The 21,538-nt window shown below is 48.0% G+C and overlaps 1 protein-coding gene across 4 annotated transcripts in view; it reads left to right on the forward strand.

The window, feature by feature from the left end:
• The window catches only part of LOC113969700 (discoidin domain-containing receptor 2-like), a 59,500-nt gene that overhangs the window by 26,672 nt on the left and 11,290 nt on the right, over positions 1–21,538 (forward strand). For all 4 annotated transcript variants that reach the window (XM_027687786.1, XM_027687784.1, XM_027687787.1 and 1 more), the window contains exons 3-12: positions 3,179–3,281; positions 5,830–6,058; positions 9,592–9,739; positions 9,949–10,054; positions 12,636–12,822; positions 16,678–16,924; positions 18,155–18,247; positions 18,738–18,895; positions 19,133–19,328; positions 21,168–21,412. In XM_027687786.1, coding sequence (XP_027543587.1) covers positions 3,179–3,281; positions 5,830–6,058; positions 9,592–9,739; positions 9,949–10,054; positions 12,636–12,822; positions 16,678–16,924; positions 18,155–18,247; positions 18,738–18,895; positions 19,133–19,328; positions 21,168–21,412 — 1,712 coding nt within the window. The remainder of the gene's footprint in view (positions 1–3,178; positions 3,282–5,829; positions 6,059–9,591; positions 9,740–9,948; positions 10,055–12,635; positions 12,823–16,677; positions 16,925–18,154; positions 18,248–18,737; positions 18,896–19,132; positions 19,329–21,167; positions 21,413–21,538) is intronic.

Consider the following 21,538-nt stretch of genomic DNA (forward strand, 5'->3'; position numbering starts at 1 on the left):
TCTTCCCACCCAGAGGGTCTGTGCTCTCAGCAGGCTCTGAATATCCCCTCACTGCTTTTGACCATGTGTCCTGCAGAACAAACCTGGCTCAGAGATTCTGTGCTCACTGTGGAAAGCAAATTACCAGTTAGCAAAGCATCAGCCACAGCTCTGCACCCAGCAAGGGGCATTCTGGAGACAGAAGTGTGGAAGGAAAGTTAGAAAACCCCACCTGGCACAAGGCTAGGGTGGAGACAGGGATATAAGCCTGTGAGTCCCTGTGGAGGGCAGGACCTCTTATCCTCCAGCATTTGGCAAGATACAATAACAATGGAGATGAGTAAGATAATTGTCTGTGATATATTGCAAAAATTCCTATAATGAGGTGTTTAGAGCTGGAGACAGACCGAGAAATAAATGAGTCTGATCCTTTCCCAGCTTGGCTGAAGGTGTGGTGAGGCAGCAGTGCTGCCCCGAGGGCCGGGCTGGCTGGGGCTGGCTCTGTTTGTTTGGAGCCCTTTGTGGCTGGCTCTGACCCTGCTCTGGCCTGCAGATATTTGCAGAGGTTTGAGGTTGTGCTGCAACCAGCCAGAAGTGAAGTGAGGCCTGTGGGGGAGCTGAGCAGCACTGCTGTGCTCCCTGTTTCACAGCATTCCCTGCACTGGACACCCCAGCACACATCCAGGGTGGGTTCTGCTGGCTGAACCATCATGGAAGAAGAGGGAAGGTGGCACCTGGAGGGTCAGTCCCACACAGATTCCTTTGGGTGGTGATTAGTACAGAGGTTCCTGCACCCAAAGGTGCAGGAATAGCCTCCCCCCTCCAGCTCCAGGGAGGTGGGGTGGGCTCTGAGCACAAGGCTGTGGGCCAACCCTCCTGCAGGAGTCTTTTCCTTCAAGAAACAACCACTCACACTTCTCAGTTCTGCCCGTGACATGCTCAGGCTCCCTCAGCTGCTGTGCCCTGTTCTTCCCAGCCACACTCCAGCACCCTGGCCCAGCTGATGCTCCTTGGCTGCGATGGCCACAGGCTCCATGGATTATCCCGACCTCCTGATCCGATCCAGGAGCAGTCAGAAGCACCTCCTGCATTGGCTTCCAAACCAAGGGGGCTGCTTTGTGGGTGATTTCAGACCCATGTAGGAGTCTCTTGCCTTGCATCAGTTGTCTGACCTCCCTGACAGGTGAGCTGTACCATTTCTCTGAGCCCCAGTGCCTCCTGTCTGCATGGCAGGTGAGTGTGTCCCTGAGTGCCCAGTGAAGGGTCAGGGATATCTGAGCAGGAGTCCAAGGATGGTTTTGCTCCTGATAATGTGCATTTTGGTGAAAGCCTCATGCTGCTTGTTTTAGTGAGAGCCATGGCCACCCGTAAGAGTGCATCTCTTGATGCCAGGGACACTCTGGCTTCTGTCTGCCAGCCCTGGGGTTGTGAACAAACGAGTTTTGTTAAGGATTGCAGTAAGTCCCAGTCTCCCAGGGACCTTCCCAGCTACCTCTCCATCTGGCACTGCTGTGTGGTGTGCGTTTGACCTTTAAATAAGGTGTGACCATACAGGACTCCCACTGCAGGAGCACAAAACCCACTTTCAGATGATGACCCCACCCTTCTGGAAAACCTCCACGTATTTACCCATAGCTCAGTGACATGGCAGCTCTCCAGCAATGGATCAGGGTGTACTGGTCTGTGGTGGGACAGGTAGGAGTGAAGACGGTCAAAGGTAGTTTAGTTTACTAAATAACCTTATGGCACAGTGTCAGAGCAGTAGGCAGAGCTCCTGGTTGGCTCTCAGCAGTCACAATCATGCTTGATCCCAGGCAGACACCAGTTACATCCCAGGGAATTCTACAGAGAGACCTCAGGCATGGGAGTGACTGTTCTGGGGAGACCAGAGGCCCATCCAGGTCGTGGCCTGACTCCAGCAGGGTCCCATCCCTCTGGTTCTGGAGGAGTGCAGGGATGGGCAGGCACAGCAGTGCTTTACCTGGGGGGTGCTCTCACATCTCTGCAGCTTTCAGAGCTGCTGCTTGGGTATTTGCTTGTGGTAGCTGTGGGTCTGTCCAGCTGATTGGTTTCTTTGAAGCCCTGGGGACCTGTGGCATTGGAGTGTTTAATGGATTAAGGATGTTTATGCTGGTTTTGAACTCTCCTACCTGACCTTTTGGTTGCTCCTGGCTCTGGTATTTGAGAGACAGTGAGGGTATATGTTGTTCAGGATATAAATGATCTTTGTCATACTTCAGTAATTCCTTGTGTAAAGATGAGGCTGCTGATCTTTCCTTTTTCATCATCTGTGTTGCCTTCTCTGCCTTTTGATGAGAGGAGGAAGGAGCCAAGAGCTCTATTCCTTATCTGCCTGGCATCTGACCACAAATACAGACAGTGGTGTAATGCTGTTTTCTAGTTTATTTTATAGGTATTCCCATAATTTGCTTTTTTTAAAATATTAAATAATTTGGTATCATCAAAAAACATTGTCACCTCACTACCCATCTCCTTTGCAAGATTATTTAGGACTATATAAGGTGCCTGGCAGCTGCAGGCAAACCTTATTGAAGCACCCTCTGTTTGCAAACATTGAATCTCTTGGGTAGTTATTCAGCCTGTGATGGTTTATTCTCTGTGGTGATAAAAACGAGGTGGGTTTCATCCCCCTGTCTTGTCTCTTAATTGTTTCATTATTTAATCCTACCTGACTGTAGGATTAAATAGAATAGAATAGGGATAGAAGCTGTTTTTAACTCCTCCCTCATTACTGGGCTGGTGAAGATAATAATTGTTCCTGTTTGAACACAAGTGGAGCATCCAGTTTATTCCAGGAGAAGCAAAATGTTTAACAAAAGCTTCCTTTTTGTATCACATCGTTATTGATAAATAATTTTTCATTATAAAACGGGCCAGTGCAACCAGTAACCATAACAGGTTTTGGGATTTCATGTTCTTAAAATGATTCTTTGTAAAGTTTTGCTTTTCAGCTCTGCTAAATGATACTGTAAGTCTATTAAGTGACTTTTAATTTCAGCTTATGATAATTATGAAGTATTTAATGCTTTTTATTTGCATCCTTTATTTTAGCATTACCATGTTTATTCCCTAGGCACGATAGCCATTTAGTTAAACTCGCTTGGTGATTTAAAAAAAATTCAGTACTGATTTTTTTTTTTGTGTGTGTTGTTTCCTTGCTTTGTGTTCCCATTTCCAGCTATCTGCCGTTATCCTTTGGGAATGCACGAGGGGACCATAAGGGATGAAGACATCACTGCTTCCAGCCAGTGGTATGATTCCACAGGACCCCAGTATGCACGGTGGGTTCATCTCTGGCAAAAAAAAGAATCCTTTTTTTTATTTCTAAACACCCAATACGTGATTTGGGGAAGAAGATCCCTCAGCCTTAAAACCTGTTTGCTTTGCTTCCACGTTAAATCTGGTTGGTGCATAGTGAAAGAGCCAGAGGCAGTGGTCATGGCCTCAAGCTGTAATACAGGAAATTCTGATTAAATAATAATAATTAAAAAAAATGCCTCCCCCATGAGAATGAAGTGGTGGGACAGAGAGGTGGTGATGTCCCAGTGTTCAGGGACGTTCAGGACTTGGCTGTACAAGGCCTTGAGTAACTCACTGTGGCTGTGGAGTTGGTCCTGCTGGGAGTAGGAGGTTGGACTGGAGGCTCAGAGGTTGCTTCTGACCCTCATCTGCCTGCAGTTCTGTGGATAAATCTCTAATGGGTTTGTGACTTACAGGTCAGCCAGGGACAGTGCCCCTGGGGTTCTGGTAGAGTGCTTGAAACCAAATCATAGGAAATCCTTTATAAGGCTAAACTTTTCAACAGCATCCTATTGAGGAAATGGGCTGTGCTCACTCTGACTCAAAAACCTGAGAACTGCAGAGTTAAGGAATTGTTAACAAGCAGCTAAAGGATTTTCCTTCACTGTCAAGCAGGACTAAAGTGTTTGCCACAAGCTTGGCTTTTCATTTTTTTTGCTCATTTCATTTCTCTCAAAACTGATGATTCGCAAAATAGTTACAAGTGTGAATTTCCTTAGATTTGTTTGTAGTGATGATGCCAAACACTCTTACAGTTTTGGTGCAAGTCAGATAAGAATTTCAGATTACTATGGTATTTTTTTGATGAATTTAGGCAGTCCAAACTCCATAAAAGTCTCCTAGTGCTTGATTATAATTTTTTCTGTCTGTGGTAGAGCAGCCATGCTGTGTGCTGTGTTTTAGGGGAGTCTGGACAAGCCTGTGGGCCTGAAAGCTGAGAGACCTATTTTGTCCTCTGAGTTATGCCTTGTGTCCAGTTCTGCAAACACTTTGGGCATCATTTACCATCTGTTACCATCATCCCTTTGCCAGGGCAGCTGGATGTCCACAGGGTGAAGACATGAAGCAGCCTCTAGCTGACTTTGTTTGGTTAGAGGTCACAGTTGTCTTATGCAGATGTTTGTTCCTGTCATTTCACAGTCCCTTTTCCTGCATTTTTTTATAGCTTTTTACTTGCTTCTTCAGTGTAAGAGTCTTTCACAAACAGCTGACCAACAAGACACTAAAATCTTCTCTTCTCCAGCCTGAGCCTTGACCTTCGGCGTGTCCTGGCTCCCACCTTCCTTGGTGCACAGGGGCTGGCACACTCTGATCCCATCAGTTAGAGATGGATAGCTGTCTGAAAGGCAAGGGCACTTCAAGGACCTGCTGTTTGCCAGGAAATCCCTGTAGCTAAAAAGCCTACATGTTTTTTTGGTGTCCAGATGAATTTTTCACCACTACATCTCTCACCACCTCATAGCCTGGACAGCTGAGCCCTCAGCAGCCTGGGCCAGGTGCTTCCTGCTGTGGCTGATGGATGCAGTGCTGTGCTGGCCTGTGGATTCATGGAGTCACAGGCTGGTTTGGATTGGAGGGACCTTAGACCACCTCAGTCCAGTCCCCTGCCATGGGCAGGGACACCTTCCACTAGCCCAGGTTGCTCCAAGCCCCATCCAACCTGGCCTTGGACACTTCCAGGGCTGGGGCAGCCACAGCTTCTCTGGGCAACCTGTGCCAGGGCCTCCCCACCCTCACAGGGAACAATTCCTTCCCAATATCCCATCTAACCCTACCCTCTGCAGTGTGAACCCGTTCCCCCTTGTCCTGTCATTCCAGGCCCTCGTCAGAACTCCCACACAGCTCTCTTGGAGCCCCTTTAGACATTGGAAGGGGCTCTACAGCCTCTTTTCTAGGTTGAAAACCCCCAACCTCTTATTTCCAAGGATAAATGCCTTAATCTTTGCAGCTGGTGCCACAATGGTCAACTTGGAGGCAGAGACCTTCCCATCACACACCCAGCAGTGTCCTGCACCAGCAGCTCTCATGGCTGAAGGGAATGTGAAATATGCATTGAGATGCCCCAGAATAATTTGTAGATGGGCAGAGCTTTTCTTGCTAAAATGTATTTTTAAGATGTCTTGGTGCTTGGTAGAGCTGCAGGAGGTGGTCGAGCAGGAGTTCAGGGCCTTACCTTGTGGGGTTTAGGAGCAGTGAAGATGCACTTTACCAGCAAGGTGCTACAAAGCAGTGAGCAGGATGGTTGTTTCTGATCAAGATGAAAGTACGTGTCTGGGAAAGAAATTATTTTGAGTAGTTAATGAAAGATACCTGAAACTGAGGAGCTCTTCTGAACTGCCCACAGGACTCCAAGTCTCAACTGACCATCATCCCAAAGGGCAGAGGTATTTGGTAGCCACCTGCCAGGTCTCACTTGCTGTTTTGGTTGATTCCTCCCAATCTTCAAAGCCTTGGTGTTTCCTCAGTTCCTGGGAAAGCTGGATCCCTTGAAAATGCCGTTCTTGGTGACGTGTGTGGTTTTCCCCTCAGGTTGCAGAGGGAAGAGGGGGATGGAGCCTGGTGCCCAGCTGGCTTGTTGCAACCAGAAGATGTCCAGTTCCTTCAGATCGACCTGCACAAGCTGTTTTTCATCACCCTGATCGGCACCCAGGGCCGTCACGCCCGCGCCACCGGCAAGGAGTTCGCCCGCGCCTACCGGCTGGACTACAGCCGGAACGGGGAGCGCTGGATCTCCTGGAAGGACCGCCAGGGCAGGAAGGTGAGGGCAGTGGGCTCAGTGGAGCACACAGGGCAAGTCTCAGAACTAGACTGTAGAAGAGACATCCTCTACATCCTGCTCTTTCCTGTCTCTTTGCTGCCCGGCAATGGGTTCTGCCTCAGTCCTGTGTGTGCTGTGATGTTGGGCTGTTGTTCCCCTGACCTGATCCCCGGATCACAGCCGTATATGGGATAGAAAACTGGGTCTCTTCACTGCCTTTCTGTGCCTGTCCCAAACATCCTTTGGGTGTCCCTCTACCAGCCATTTGCTTGCTTCTAAATTGGAAGCTGCAAAGCAGATGCCTGCTTTGGGATTGAAAAAGGGAGGGGGTGGCAAGGAATGGAGTTTCTGGGTGTCTGATAGTGTTCGGGAAGGAGCTTAGAGAGTAGAAGATGTGCTGAGCACACACAGGGAGGCTTCCCCACTCACCAGAACTGTGTCTAATGCTGTTTCCAGACCTTAGCACACAGTTTGTTGCTGGCTGAGCTCTGGTCATGTTCATAAGTGTTTGTTAAACTTTCCCTGGGAAGGAATCCCTGTCTTCTCTCAGCTGCAGCTCCTCTGACTTGGTCCCCCTGCCTCAGGCTGCCTTGGGGAGTCTGAAGACCTAAGCCAGACCAGAAAGGTACTGGGTGTGGTGATGTTTTCTTGCACTGGGTGTGCTGTGGAAGTCACAGCGGGGTCTGTAGCAGTATTAGGTAACAACCTTTAGCTTGTTAATGAATTGTTTGCTCACTCAGACCTTTGGTCAGCTCTTTGTTCATTACCATTGTCTTGCCCATCCCTCACATTTCGGTGTGTGCTGCAAACACTGTGTTTGCAGATGGGAGGGGAAGTTTAAACTCAATGGGCTTAACTCTTTGTCAGTATTTGGTAGGTAAAGTCTGTCTTCATTTTGAGTTATACCAGAATTCAATTGGTTGCACTGTCCACAAGGAGTTAAATGCCCCTTGTCTCCCACCCCAGGCCTGTGCAGAGCAGTGTTCTGGGGCACTCAGGACTCTGTTAGTGTCAGGTGTGATGATTTAGTGCAGGTCAGCTTTTACAAGATCTCCCTCTTAAGCCCTAATAAGGTAATGAGCTGTGTGATGCTGTAAAGTGAGGCATTTGGTCAGTATATGTGAAAATCCACATTTATTCTGTCAGTGTGTGTGTACCTGTTCCCAAGTGCATGAGAACAAACAGTTTTCTCTCCTGGTATCCCTGGAGGAGGTGCTTTTGCTCCTCTGCTCCTCCTGGCCTGAACATACACAATGGGGTGCAATTCCTGCCATTTCACCTCCTCTGAAAAATGACTTTTTGTAAAAAACCCATGTTTTTCGAAATGTGTCACCAGTAAGTGATGTATTTCATTAGTAAATCCATATTTCAGAAGTGTTGCTGTCTGCTCGCCTAATTGGGTAAAAACGTCCAGTAAAGTCATTCAGACTTTGGAATGAGGTGCAGATGGATGTGCAAGGTCCCAATCTATTTATTTGTATGCACTGGGAAGGCCTCTTTCAGTCCTGCAGCTGCTGGATGCCCAGTCACTGGTATTTCAGAGCTGTGGCTGTGGGAGCCCACCTTGGCTTGTCTCTGCCCAAGGGATCACACAAATGGTTTCAGGCAAAAAGCTCAAACCCCTTCCAGTTTCACAGCTGTAGCACAAACTGCTCCTCTCCAGGACAGTCACCTCCAGCTTTTATTTGCCCAGTAAAGGCAAAGAGTCAGTTTGGTGTCCCCTTGTCTCTGACACCAGTTGAGCACTGGTGTTGAGTGGTGCTGTGCTGTGAAGTCCTGGGCCCTCCTCAGATTGTGGTATCAGCCTGATATTCCTGACACTGGGAGCGCTAAAATCAGCAGTGTCCAGGACTGGAAACTGGTGCTGAGTTTGTTCCACATGCAGTTGATTCACTTTGGGATTTTTGGCCCTGGGTAACCGTGCTCAGGAGCAGCAACCCCACGTTGTGGAGATGTTACACAAGATGCTTCTTGGCTTATCTCAGAAGACAGGCAGGGTTGCCAGTGCTTCTGCTGTGGAGTTCATGCAAAGGTGCCTCTTCCTGAGGGGTGGCTGAAGCTTTTCTTCCTCTGTCCTTTTTGACTTGACTTATCTGCCACCGTAGAGATTCCCTGACAAAGGCCAGCTTTGGAGGACATGTCCATCTGATGTGATGAAGGCATGGAATATTCTACTATATGCTGTCTCCTCTTGAGTTTTATCTCCTGTCAGCATGGCCTTGTTGGGTCAGCCCAGGTGACTTGCAGGTCTCCTGTTGCAGGCCACCAGAAAGGGTTAATCAATGTCCCTTGTTCCTGAGGACAAGGATTACTGAAGTGTCCCTGCTCCACTGGGAGAACTGATGGGGGTTTCTCCTAGAGGAGATGCTGAGAGGCTGCACATTAGAGCCTGTTGAGGAGCTGACGAGGATGAGGAAGAGAGCTTTACTTTTTGGCTTTCCTTCTGTTTTCTTTGGTCAGTGCCTGGGACTGTGCTCCTCTGTAGAGCTGTCCAGCCATGTCCAGGAGACTGTCACAGTATCCCTTGCAGTTCAGTAGACCTCCAGATGTGTCTGGCTGCTCTTCAGGGAGATGCAGTCAGTCTTGAGTGGTTTCTTTTTGTGATACAATAAGGTCTTTCACTTCTCAATGGTCTCTCCAGCCACAGTCACTCTCTGGAGATCTTCCCTGCTGCCATGAAGAGGAAGCCACCTTTCTGCTCTCTTGTTGATCTCCCTCATCTTCTAAATTGCCTGTACATCAACAATTGCAATCTATGGGATCTTTGAGTGACCTCAGCCTGATTCATCCTTCTCACCAACAACAGCTTTGAGCAGAACACCTCACAAGTGTAATTTGGACTTCTGGTATAAAAACCGTTCATAGTTTTGTTTCCATGAGTTCAAATCCCTTCTAAAAAATCTCTTGGGCACTTTTTGTCCACTGTGGGGGGATTGACAGCCTCAGCTGTTTCCATACACTGCCAAAATAGAGTGAACTGCTCCCAGAGCTATGGTGGCAATGAGGGAAGGGGACAGGGACAGTCACAGTGCATTGCAGCTGGATGGGGTGACTGTGGTGATGCTCAGCACTTCAGTCCAAGATCTCTCCTGTGCAGCTGTTTGCACTTTCATCTCTCAAACACTGCAGCACCTCTGGAATTTTGTTGGCTTATAGAGAAAGGACATCAGGACCCTCCACCAGGTGATGAGGGCAAGCTCTCAGTTACCTGTTGTTGGAATGTACATGGAGACACTCTTGAGGAAAAAAGTCCCATCGTAGTAACTGGAGCTGTCTGCAACATAGATTGCACCTTCACCTCCCAGCTGCCTCTCTCCTCTCCCTCAGTGCTGCCTGATGGGGGTCTGCAGCGGGCAGGAGGTGGGATGGCAGCACCTTTCACCCCATGAGCCACGTGCCAGGGAGGAGGAGGGGAGCAGCAGCAGCTCACCCTCTGCAGATTCCCAGCCTCAAACAACAGGGTACAAGTGCACCAGTGTCCAAATGAACAGCTCAGTGGGGAGCAGTTGCTGGTAAGGATCTTTCTCCCCCAGGTGATCCAAGGCAACATCGACACTTACGACGTGGTCCTGAAGGATCTGCGGCCGCCCATCATCGCGCGGTTCATCCGCGTGATCCCCGTCACCGAGATGCCAATGACTGTCTGCATGAGGGTGGAGCTCTATGGCTGTGTCTGGTATGGTGAGTACCCATTTCCATGCCTGTCACTGGAAAATGGTCCTTGCATGACACTGGGTGGGACTCACGTGCATCCCCACGGGTGCAGAGGGGACTCCAGGCCACAGAACTGCTTCTGTTGGTCCAGGCCACAAATAAAAGGACCCTATGGGCAGAGATGATGGAAGGCTGCTGCTGCTGTGTTTCTGAGGTGTATGGCCTTCTTTTTTTAGATGGTTTGGCATCCTATAGCATCCCTGAAGGAGGGACAATAGCGGCTCCTGGCTTCCCCATCGTTTATCTGAATGACTCGACCTATGATGGATACCAGGAGCGCAGGTGGGAGAAATTGTCCTGTTCTCTCTCTGTCACTGTGCAGATTCTCTTCTTTCTTCTCACTCTGTCACTAGTATCTTGTGTCCCAAACACTGGGAGCTGCAAGTTCTCCAAAGCATTGTGGCTTTGTTATTCCAGGCCCTTTGACACATTGTCAGTTGGTGTTTTAAAGGAGGGCTCAGGATGTATCAGATTCATTTCCCCCAGCTGACAAAGGCTGTTGACTGGAAAGAAATAATTTTTTTTTATTGGAAGGTGTTGCTTCTCTTTAAAGAGATGACTCTGTTCTTAAATAACTTAGTGTTCTCTTTATTCATAGCTTCAGTCTTTACATGATGTGACCATACAGTCCTGATGTCTGATTGCCTTAAAGCCCTCATGGCTCTTGGTCTCTAATTGTGATCATACTCCTTGCCCTGATTTCTCTGTTGGTTCAGGTAGAGCCTTTAGCTGTCATTGATACTGCAGATCTCAAATTGCTGCTACTCTTCTGTTGCCCCAGACTGGAGTGGCAGATCTGGCTGGACCTTCTGCCTGTGCAGTCCCAGTGTCCCTGGAGCAGATGAAGGTCCTTCCCCTGTTCGTTGCCTGTGTTGCTTCTGCAGTTCGACCCCTGACCTGCACTTTCTAGCAAACTGCATCTCAAACTGTTGCAGGAGGTCTCCAGGGTAAACTGAGCGTCCAGGGAAGTGCACAACACCTGAACTCCAGGCCTGCACTTGGTACCTGTGAGCTTCTGGACAGATTTGAGATACTGTTTTTGAAAACAGAGCTCTGATGGACTCGAAACAACTTGGAAAACTGCATCACTCCCTGTGAGAAGCTCCAGGTCAGCAGAGGCACCACTGCCCATGTGGTATGAGAGGATGGTGGCTGATTACTTGGGTATGATGCTTTTCCAATTTGGAGTCAAAAAGCCTGAAGTAACTGGATTTTGACAAGGTCTGTTAATTTTTCCCATCACTGAGGTGAGTTAGGTAGGGTGGCATGTTTTGAGGTCTCTGTGGTTTACCCAACAGTTGACTCTCATGGAAGGAAGGTGCATTAAGAGTCTGTATCTGAAATGTTAAATAACTGGCTGAACTCAGAACATTTAGTATCACCACTTTTTTTGCTATAAAATAGTTTTGAATGTGTTTCAATGGCTTGAAACCTCAGGCAGACTTGGGCATGGGTATCCTGAGACAGCATATCCCTGCCAGGGCAGGAATTGCCTAATGACTGATCTGACAGTGTCTCTTCAGTGACCTGGTGTCATCCATTGACTTGAGGTGTTTTCCCTATGTGTCCTGTTTCAGCTGCCATTAACTTTCTGTAAATTTTTACTGTTGCCTATTTTTTTTTGTGCTTAAAGATGATTTTTTTTTGTAAGCTTATTTGTATTCTGTCATGCTGGAACTTAAAATAACAGAGTGGGAAGTACATTCTTCATGCTTGTAGGATGTTGCAAGATACCAGGTAGCAATGTCTTTATATGTTAATATCTGATACTTTCAAGCTGTGCTGATGTAGTAGAGCTTGGATATCCATAAAGAAAGGTTTCATGTGCAGCAGGGAGCAGCTGTTGTGTGTAGCTGTCCAGCACTGCTTAGGAAGTTGGGTCTGCTGGGGAGTGTTGGGGAGCTGCAGATTTAGGCACAAACCCCAAGCTGCTGAGCAAGGACTCTTTCAAACTACTTCACCTCTAGTTCATGTGCCCAACTGGCCTGGAAGCAGGAGTCTGCCTCTTCCAGCTGTTTATCCTGGTTTGGAGTCCAAAGGGATGTGTGCCTGTACTGCAGTGACAGGGACTCACCTGGGATGGACTCAGAGCTGCAGCCCAGCCTGGGTTACAAAGGCTGCCCAGAGACAGGGGAATGAAACTGGTGCAGGGAGTGAGTTCAGGCACTGACACAGCTGAGCTTTTGCACTTTTCTTGCTGCAGGACAAGGGACGTGGCAGGGCTGGCTCCCAGAAGGGTCAGGAGTGGACCACACTTTTGTCTTGTGCTCTGGGACAGTGCTGGAAAACTGTATAATGGGCTCTGCACCCTCAGATAGGAAGTGGAGTGAGGCAGGATCCTGGCAGAGAGTCTGATCAACCTTGGAAACAGCCAATAACACTCTTCTCTTGCACAGGAAGAGCCTGAAGTGATCCCAGTTAGAACTGTCTGTGACTGGGTGAGCTGCCCAGGATCTCACTACTCCTTTTCCTGCTTTTCTGTGCCTCCCTGCAGATCTTCCCCCACAGGTTGCCCCAGGACAGGCTGGAGCAGTGTTCCTCCCATGCAGCTGCAGGGTGAAATACTGCAATTCAGGCTGTGTTTGGAGAACAGTTTTCTGTAGTGTCAGTTTTTGCTCCCAAGAGGCTCTGTGCTCGTAGCTCGGCTTTGCTGTCAGTGCAAAAACTTCTGCCTTTTAAAATTTTAAAAGCCCAGCCCAAACAAAATGAAGGTGATGTTGCATAAGAGCAGTGAATGAGTTTTTGTCCAGGGTGGTTTCAGAGTAAACTAATATTTTCCTGGTACTTGTTGAAGGCCCTGTGTGATCTCACATTGGAGCTCCCCTGCTGCTGCTCTGGCTGACTGTGGGTTCTCCCTTGCCAGGCACCTGTATGGGGGGCTGGGCCAGCTCACAGATGGTGTGCTGGGCCTGGATGACTTCACCCAGAGCCACCAGTACCGTGTGTGGCCAGGCTATGACTACGTGGGCTGGAAGAACGAGAGCTTCAGCACGGGCTCCGTGGAGATGGAGTTCCAGTTTGACCGACCACGGAACTTCACCTCCATGAAGGTAAGTCAGGGTGGTCCCTCTCCTGGGGGGCAGGCTTGGGGGCTGGGTGCTTCCAGTTTGCCCCTTTGGGTCATAGAATCATAGAATGGTTTGACTTGGAAGGGACCTTGAAGCTCATCTCATTCCACCCCCTGCCATGGACGGGGACACCTCCCACTAGACCAGGTTGTTCCAAACCTCGTCCACCCTGGTCTTGGATCCTCTTCCCAAAGCATGAGGATACAAGGTGCCTGACAGCAGAATTTGAGCTGGAGATGTCCCAGGTTGTCAGTGTAGAAAGGTGAAGTAGGGGAGCACTTGTCTCTCCAGAGCTCAGATGCTCTCCTTTGAGCATTTGGTTTAAAGGCATTAAAAGCAGACACCTGAAGCACTGCTCAGGCAGCCAGGATGGATTTAGGATCTAGGCTGTATGTCTAGGGACTACCTGACCCTTAAGGTAAAGGAATGTGGTTGTGCTTCCATTTTGCCCAAGTGTTTCTCTGGATGCCTCAGCCTGTGCTTGTGCTGTGGGAAATTATTTAAGCACACAGGAAAAGCACGAGCTGAACTTTGAGTCTGTAGTAAACAGCAGGATCTTTTAAAAGTGATTGGTGGCTTTTCTTGTAGAGATTTCAAATGAAGGAGAACCCACCACATCCTTAAGTAAATTGTTTTGGTGGTTACTTACTCTGGTTTTATTTTGTCTATTTTTAACTTGCAGCCATTGGCTCCTTGCCTGCTTTCACTGGCAGAAATAAGAGTCCTGCCTCCTCTGAAATCTGCTTGTACACTGTGATTAAACCACTCTCTTAAGCTTTGCTTTACTAAACTCAGTTGGCTGGACTTCTCAATGCCTTCCTGGTGAGACCCAGGGTCATTTTTGGAGCTGTCATCCAGTGCTTTCTTTCTTTGCTGGTATTCATTTAGAGGTACAGAATCTGGATCCAAATCCAGGCCTTCCATCAAGTTGCATAAAAGAATGGGACCAATTTCCTGCTTCTGGATGATTCTTTTTGTTTATGAATCTTGTGATGATTTTAGTCCTCCAAACCAACTGAGAGGGAGCCAATGGTCATTTGGATTTTGGTATCATGCTAAAAGCCAGTTCCAAATTACTGGTGTCCAGGATAAAAGTCCAGTGTGGAAAGCATCACTTACATTTTTGTCCCTGAGTTCAGTGCCCTGACATGAGTCAGTTCTGAAAGCTTCAGATTATTTTTGGAAACTCCCTCCCCCCCATTTAATTTATCTTATTGCTAGTGATTCTGCTGTCTCTTCCAGATCATTGAAAAACATAGCAAATAATTTTTATTTAGGAATCCATTCCTGTTTTATGAACGCCTAGAGAACAATTTATACCTTAAAAGCTTTGTAAAACTTACTGGTTGACAATGTTTAATCAAATTACTGTAATACATGAGTCCATACTGTGCTAATTGGAGACAGATGCTGTGAGTAAATCAAAGCCTTCCAAAAGTCTGTCATGTAAACACAGCCATCCTGATCAACCAAACACATCATCTTATAAAAACAGCTACTTCATCTGGTATTTCATTATAAAGCTGTTTTGATTAGCATAAATTAGTCTTCATTATTGATTGAACGTTGCCTGTTTCAGCTTTGCATTTCTTTTGTACAGGCCAGGTGGTCTGTGAATAATTTTTGTATCCTCTTACCTGGTAGCTTTATCCCAGTCCTCTGAACTTTTCCATATCCAAGAAAGTATTAAAAATAAATGTTAGCAAGTAGTGCAGCTGCATTGCAAAATACTTAGGCTTGAATACTGTAAAATTGGACTTCAGTAGGAGGTGTTTGGAATAGAAAGTGTCTCTGTATCAGTCCAAGTTGTGAACATATCCAGCTCCTGTCCAAATATGGCCCAAATTGTATATTCCAGGCATCAGGCTTTCCTGCCTTGTTATGGATGACTGTTTCTCCTTATTGAATAATGTTGTCTGAGCTTCATCTGTTCCTAATTATATGCAAATACTCTTCTTTTGTCCTTTTACTGCTCATCAGGCCTGTTCTCCTCATTACTGCTTCACTGCTATTCACTGCAGGACCTGGCAGGGGCCAAGCAATTAATGGGGTTCAAAGCTGTGCATAGTTTGGAAACTGTTGTTGTCCCAGTGGCAGTACACTCCAGTCATTAGGAAATAATTCCTAGAGTTCTGGGAAGGGTTGGACCGCTGTGACTGTGAGAATGGAGCAGGCTGAAGACTTTGAGTCACCTTATTTCTTCTGGTTCCTGGTCACTGTGGTCCAGATCTTCAGATCTGCGTGGCAGAACTCACTGGTGTGTGTGTGTGTGTGTGTGTGTTAAAAAGGGAGCAGGGTAAGATCTGCACTGCAGACACAGTGATACAGCATAAAAGATGCTTCCAGGCGTTGTCCCTCTTCCCAAAGCCTTTTTCCTTGGAGGTGCTGGAGGCCTGGGAGAGCACCAGGAGTTTGGTGCTCGTGGGTCTGCAGTGCCACAGCCCAGGAAGATGGAGATGTCACCTTTTGGTTTGGCTGCAGCTCAGGAGCAGGGAGGGAGAAAGTTGCTCCCAGTTCTTGGGAGGGTAAAACAGAGCTCTCAGGGAGGTGTGAAGTCAGTCTGAGAGGTGTTTGTGAAACACTTGGTGTGGAGCTGTAACTGGGAGCTGAGAGGAGATGCCTCTGTTCCAGTGAGGTGTTGGTGTGGCAGCACAGTGACTGCACTTAAATTCCAGTGTCTTTAGCTGAAGCACAGGTGCCATTGCAGCAGGGACAACCTGATGAGGAGCCACCAGGAGAGGCTGATGGATCCAACCTTAAATCATGATTTCCCTAAAACTCACATCCTTAGTTGTCTTCCAGGTGCAACCACAGCAGGACAACTGCTGTATGTCAGGGGAATTTCTCCTTGAGCTTCTACTTCTTAGTGTTTTTTTGGAAGAGATCAGCTTAGACTGCACATGTTGAAAGCTTCCTAAGTGCTAAAGAAATTTTGAACACTAAGTTAGATTGGTTTATTGGCACAGATCAATTGTGATATCTGGTAGCTCGAGCTGGTACCTCAAAAGAGGGACCATGGACAAAGAAATCCTGGGGATCCTTCATGCAACAGTCCAGACCAAGAGCAATATTAGGGTCTGGGTCTTCTCACTTCATTGCTTCACTGTTTCATTACCAGGAGGTTGCCCCACGGTCACCTTCACCCTGACCTCTGAGGTGGGTTTCCATCAGTTCTGTAGTCTGTTGTAACATGGTTGTTACAGTTCACAGACCACAAACTTTGGGCTGTAATTAATTTTTAAGTAATATTTAAGCTGCAGCTCTGGCCTGTTCTAACTATTATTAATGATCAGATTCTTCGAGTTTTGCTACAATCCATCTTTACTATTATTAATGATTAGATTATCAGCTCCAGGGTTCACTATAATCCATCTTTGATTTATACAACAGAACCATGTAGTTCAGATAAAGTTCAGCTTGTGGCCTAACAGTTCCAGCTGCTTATGTCAGGCAAGCACTTAGCTATTCAAATAACATCAAATTTTCAACACTAATAGAGTCTAAAGCCTAGGTGTGTTTTTTTTCTTTCCCCTCTTAGGTTATATGTTCAAGGAGAATTGATCTGTGAGGCTTTAGATCAGTACAGGGTTTGTTGGATTGATTTTTTTATATGGGCCTTTTGAAGAGCCTGCCAAAAGGTGACCATTAGTGTGGCTTTTGCAGGTAAAGTTTTAGAGCTTTTTCAGAAGAACTTTTTGCACAGATGTTCTCATTGCACACTGGGAGCTACAAAGGGAGATATTGGGAATGGAAAATTTTCGTGAATGGAAAAATCCTTGAGGCTTGATGTAGGTGTCAGTAAACCTCCGGTTGATGGATCTGTTCTCTTCTTCCAAGGTGCACTGTAACAACATGTTTTCCAAGGGGGTGAAGATTTTCCAGAGGGTGGAGTGCCTGTTCAAACCACGCCTGATTGCAGACTGGGAGCCTGAACCTGTCGGGGTGGCCACAGTCCTGGATGACAAGAACCCCAGCGCCAGGTTCGTGACCGTGCCCCTGAACCAGCGCGTGGGCAAAGCCATCCTGTGCCGCTTCTACTTTGCTGACACCTGGATGATGATGAGTGAGATTTCCTTCCAGTCAGGTGAGTGTTCCTCTGCCCAGGCAGGTCTGGGAAAGCACAGAGAGCAAAAGAAGTGTGGAAGTACAGGATGTGTGGGGTTATAACAGAGCGAAGGCGCTGTGGGGCCACACAGTGGAAAGGAGGAGGTGGGACAACAACTCTTCAGTGGAAGCTTTTCAGACTGATACTGATGCACACATACAGGAGCATGACCAAGGCAACCAAAAATTGGACCATAAGAGCATTTCTTCTTTTTGAGACAGTTCATAGAATCATAAAATATCCTGAGTTGGAGGAACCCATCAGGATCATCAATTCCAACGCCTGGCCCTGCACAGACACCCCAACAATCCCACCCTGTCCCTGAGAACATTGTCCAAACACTCCTGGAGCTCTGTCAGCCTTGGTGCTGTGCCCACTGCCCTGGGGAGCCTGGTCAGTGCCCAACAACCCTCTGGGGGAAGAACCTTTTCCTGAGATCCAACCTGACCCTGTCCTGACTCGGCTCCAGCCGTTCCCTCGAGTCCTATCACTGGTCACGACAGTGAAGAGATCAGTACTTACCCTCTGCTTCTCCAGTTGCCTGCTGGTTGTGAGTTGATTTTTTAGTTCTCTTTACCAAGTATTTTTTTATGACTAATTTTAGTAGATCTACAAATGATGATCGAGTTAGCAGATTATTAAAAATGAGAGGCTGACTTTTTTTTTTCCTCTCAAGTCTTAACTGTGATGCAGAGGTTGGTGCCATGAGGTGCTTTAAAAGGCTCTGGAAGGGAAAGGACAAGAGACTTGGAGAAAACCACTATCAACTGATGGTGAAGTGAGCTGACTGTAGCTAATCAGCTGTAGCAGGAAGACATTCCTGAGGAAGGAATGCTCTGGATGCTGCTTATTGCTGACCTTGCTAACAGCAGCCCCTCCTGGCTACTCTGTCACATGTGGGACCAAGCAGGCTGTTGGTCCAGCCTTATTCTTAGATCATGCTGAAATGGAAAAAAGGCTCTTGTTGAGTGCCCTGTGTGTGGCTGAGCTCGGGGAAGGCCCTGCACACGCTGGTGCTGTGCTGTGGCTGGGCTGTACGTGCTGCTCCGTGCAGAGGCTCATCCTGCAGGTGTGCTGGGAAGGGCTTGGGAATCTCTGCTCAGGCTGTTCCTGACCTGCCTGGGCCTCAGCCCGGTTGGGATTGCAGGGAATGCTGGCAGGAGAGCAGGGAGGTTTTGTTGCACTGACACGTTCCCTTCCCTTCCACAGACATGGAGAGCGTGAATCCCAATTTTGTTACGGCAGCAACAAGCACGACGGATGTGCTGGAGACAGAGTACAACGTTACTGAGGGGACCTGGGGTAAGGATTTCTGTCCCTTAGCCATGCCAGGGGCTCAAGTTCTGGGGGATTTCACAGTGACATCCTAGTGAATGTGATCTCTCCCTCCACTTCTGGACAGCTGGGGATGGCCTGGTTATTGCCCTCGTGCATAGGGCAGCATCCGACAGGCTCAGGTGTTTCCTTCCCCCAGCTGGCTGGGGCTGCCTTGGAGTGTGGGCTGAAGGTATATGTGCAGCCAGCGAAGCTCTGAACACTGTCTTCTCTAGTATGGATCCATTGCAGGACCTGTTCTGCTAAGGATGGTGTTTGTTTGCAGAAGGTCTCTGCACAGTTCTTATCTGTGAGCCTCCAAAACCAGAATTTCTGATAAGAGCAAGATGTGAACACAGCTAAGGGTTGTGTTCAGGGAGCTGCCCAATTTTCTGTACCAGACTGTAGGAGTTTGGCCAGCACAGATGATAACCAGAGCTTTAACTCCAAATTCTTCTCTGTACCTCTGTGATTGCAGAAACCACATCTTCTGTAACCAGCACCTGGATAGGAGAGAAGGCAGATGACTCCAATACCTCCATCCTCGTGGGCTGCCTTGTGGCTATTATTCTGCTGCTCCTGATGATTATAATCATCATCCTTTGGAAGCAATATGTTCAGAAAAGGCTGGAAAAGGTAGTACAATGGGGCTGTTTTGCAGACACAAGTTCAGTACTAATCATTAACCCTGATGAGCTCAGAATTGTGCAAAGCACAAGGTTTCCCCAGCTCTGCAGAGCAGCTAAAGCTGTTCTCACAGCAGGGGAGGATGCCAGCCCCATCCAAGATGTTACTGGAAGTTGCTGTGGTTGCAGCCAACACATTACTTAACAGCTGAGCACGGCCTCAGTGTTTTTCCCCTCTCTCCTGCAGGCCCCACGTCGAATCCTGGAGGAGGATGCAACTGTTCGCCTCTCCTTCTACAGCTACACCATTGCCAACAACCAGACCCAGATCCACCAGTCAAATCCCACCTATGAACGTGCTTTCCCACTGGATTTGGAGTATCACCAGCCAGCTACACTACTCCAAAAGCTCCCAGAGCTCTCCCAAAGTGCAGAGGATTCAGGTAATATCATCAGTCTCTAGAAGTTATGTGTTTATTCTTCCAGTGTTTCCATCAGACTGTAAAATGTGCCACTTCTCAGTGTCTTAAGTTCTCATCTTTGACTCCTGTGCAATACAATACTTAACCCAGGGACCTCAGGCAGTATTCTGGAGCTCTGGAACTTTTTAGCATGTAACTGTGACAGCTGGAGCAGCAGCCCTGCTAGAGGGTGGTGGCCTTTTATTGTTTCATGTGAAGACTGTTTATACATTACCCAGGTCATCTTTTAGCAGCTGGTTTGGGCAGTCACAGCAATCACACTTTGTTTGTCTTGTGGCAGTGGAGTGGCTGCCTGCAGCATTCTTGGGAGAAGACCTTTAGCACCTTTTTCTTAGAAAAAGCAGAGGAAAATGCAGCAGGGAGTTGTCAGTGGTGTCCTTGCTTCCAACCCTGGGGAAGCTTTTGGACCCACACAGAAAGGAATGTTTCCAACAGTGTTTTGTACTCAGCAATGGCAGTACTGAGCAGTGGATGGAAGGGCAGTCCCATTCCTGCATTCCTCACTCTGACAAGTTGCTAAGGTCCAGCATTATACTGCAAAAGAGAGACTGATTGGATTGAGTGAGGGTGTGAATTGGAAGCAGAACAAAGGTTCTGTGTAATACTGACCGTGCAGGGAGTTAATTCTAAAGGGCTATCCCATGGTATTTATGTGAATAAGCTATCAGAGGGAGTGGGGTGTGCTAAAGAGGATGTGGGAAATGGAAGCCTCGATCAGTTCTTGTTGCATGAGAGAATCCAGAGCAAGTTTGGTGTCACAAACAACATCCCTGCGTCAGGTAATGGGAACAGACTGTATTTAGGATGAATCAGAAACAGAAAATCACTTCAGACTCACCTTTCCATGTCTAGACAAGAGCTATAACTCTCATGACTGACTAGAGCAGGCTGTGTGAGCAGGAATTTGCTGGTGGCTCACAGGTATTTTGGTGTCTGCAGAAATGTGGCTTGTTCTGGTTGAAGCCCTGGTTAAAACAAGGCAGTGTCTCCCATGTGGGTGTCCCTTAGTACAGGGACATTGTGTGTTACAACCTGCCCCAGAAAGGGGGGGGTAACCCAGGTTCTTATTAATAAATCCCTTGGGGTGGATTAGAGTGAAACAACACTGAATAATTGGTGTTTGAAAACTTATAAATGTAGGGTTTATTTTAGAACAATTTTGTTTCAAAGGTAAACAGGTATGTTGCCATTTTGGGTGTTGTCATCTGTATCTGTCATCTGTAGCAATATGGCATAAAGATAACCTTTAGGGGAAATGCATAAGGGAGAGAAAGGGAAGATGGGATAAGGGTAAGGGAGAGAAAAGGAAAGAAAAGCTGAGAGTGGAAAGATGTCTATAGTCACTGCCCATGGAGTCCAGCAATGGAACTAACCTAACCCTAACCCTGTCAGTTGAAGTGCTGGCCTTGATCCATTGGGGGTGAAGGAGGGAAGCCCCCACACTCAGAGAAGTTATGAGTTGTTATATCCATGGATGGTGTCCCAGGCCATGCCTTGACCCTCCAACATCTGCTGGGCCTGTGCAGAGTTCCCGTGAGGGGCCTGGCAAACACGGCTCTTCTGCCTTTTCAGGGCACCTCCAGCAGCACTGGCAGGGGGGATGGGTCCAGCTGCCTCTTCCCAGCCTGCAAAAGTCCCCTGGCAATCCTAGAATGCATAAATCATTAACCATTTCAGTCTCTGACAGCGTGCAGCTGGGCTGAATTCCCAGAGGAACCGAGAGGACTGAATGTGGGATTGGGAGCAGTGGAAGCTGGTTCCAAGGCACTCTAACTTCACCCCTCTCTGGTTTGCCCTCAGTGTGCAGTGGGGACTACGCTGAGCCCGACCTGACCAAGTCCACCCCTCACCAAGGCTTCCAGAACAACGTCCCCCACTACGCCGAGACCGACATCGTGCACCTGCAGGGCGTGACCGGCAACAACATGTATGCGGTGCCCGCCCTCACCGTGGACTCCCTCACCAAGAAGGACATCTCCGTGGGGGAATTCCCTCGGCAGCAGCTGCGCCTCAAGGAGAAGCTGGGAGAGGGGCAGTTTGGAGAGGTACAGCCCTTCTCTTCCTCTGCTCCACCAAGAGAAAGGAGGTGCCTGGCGGAGCTGAGTCTCCACCTGTTAACTGTCTCTTCTGTTAACTGTAAGAACTCCTCCTCTGTGTTGATGGGAGATGGC

The sequence above is a fragment of the Neopelma chrysocephalum genome, unplaced genomic scaffold (genome assembly GCF_003984885.1).
Source record: "Neopelma chrysocephalum unplaced genomic scaffold, ASM398488v2 Primary Assembly neopelma1_74, whole genome shotgun sequence".
In the NCBI taxonomy this organism is placed as follows: domain Eukaryota; kingdom Metazoa; phylum Chordata; class Aves; order Passeriformes; family Pipridae; genus Neopelma; species Neopelma chrysocephalum.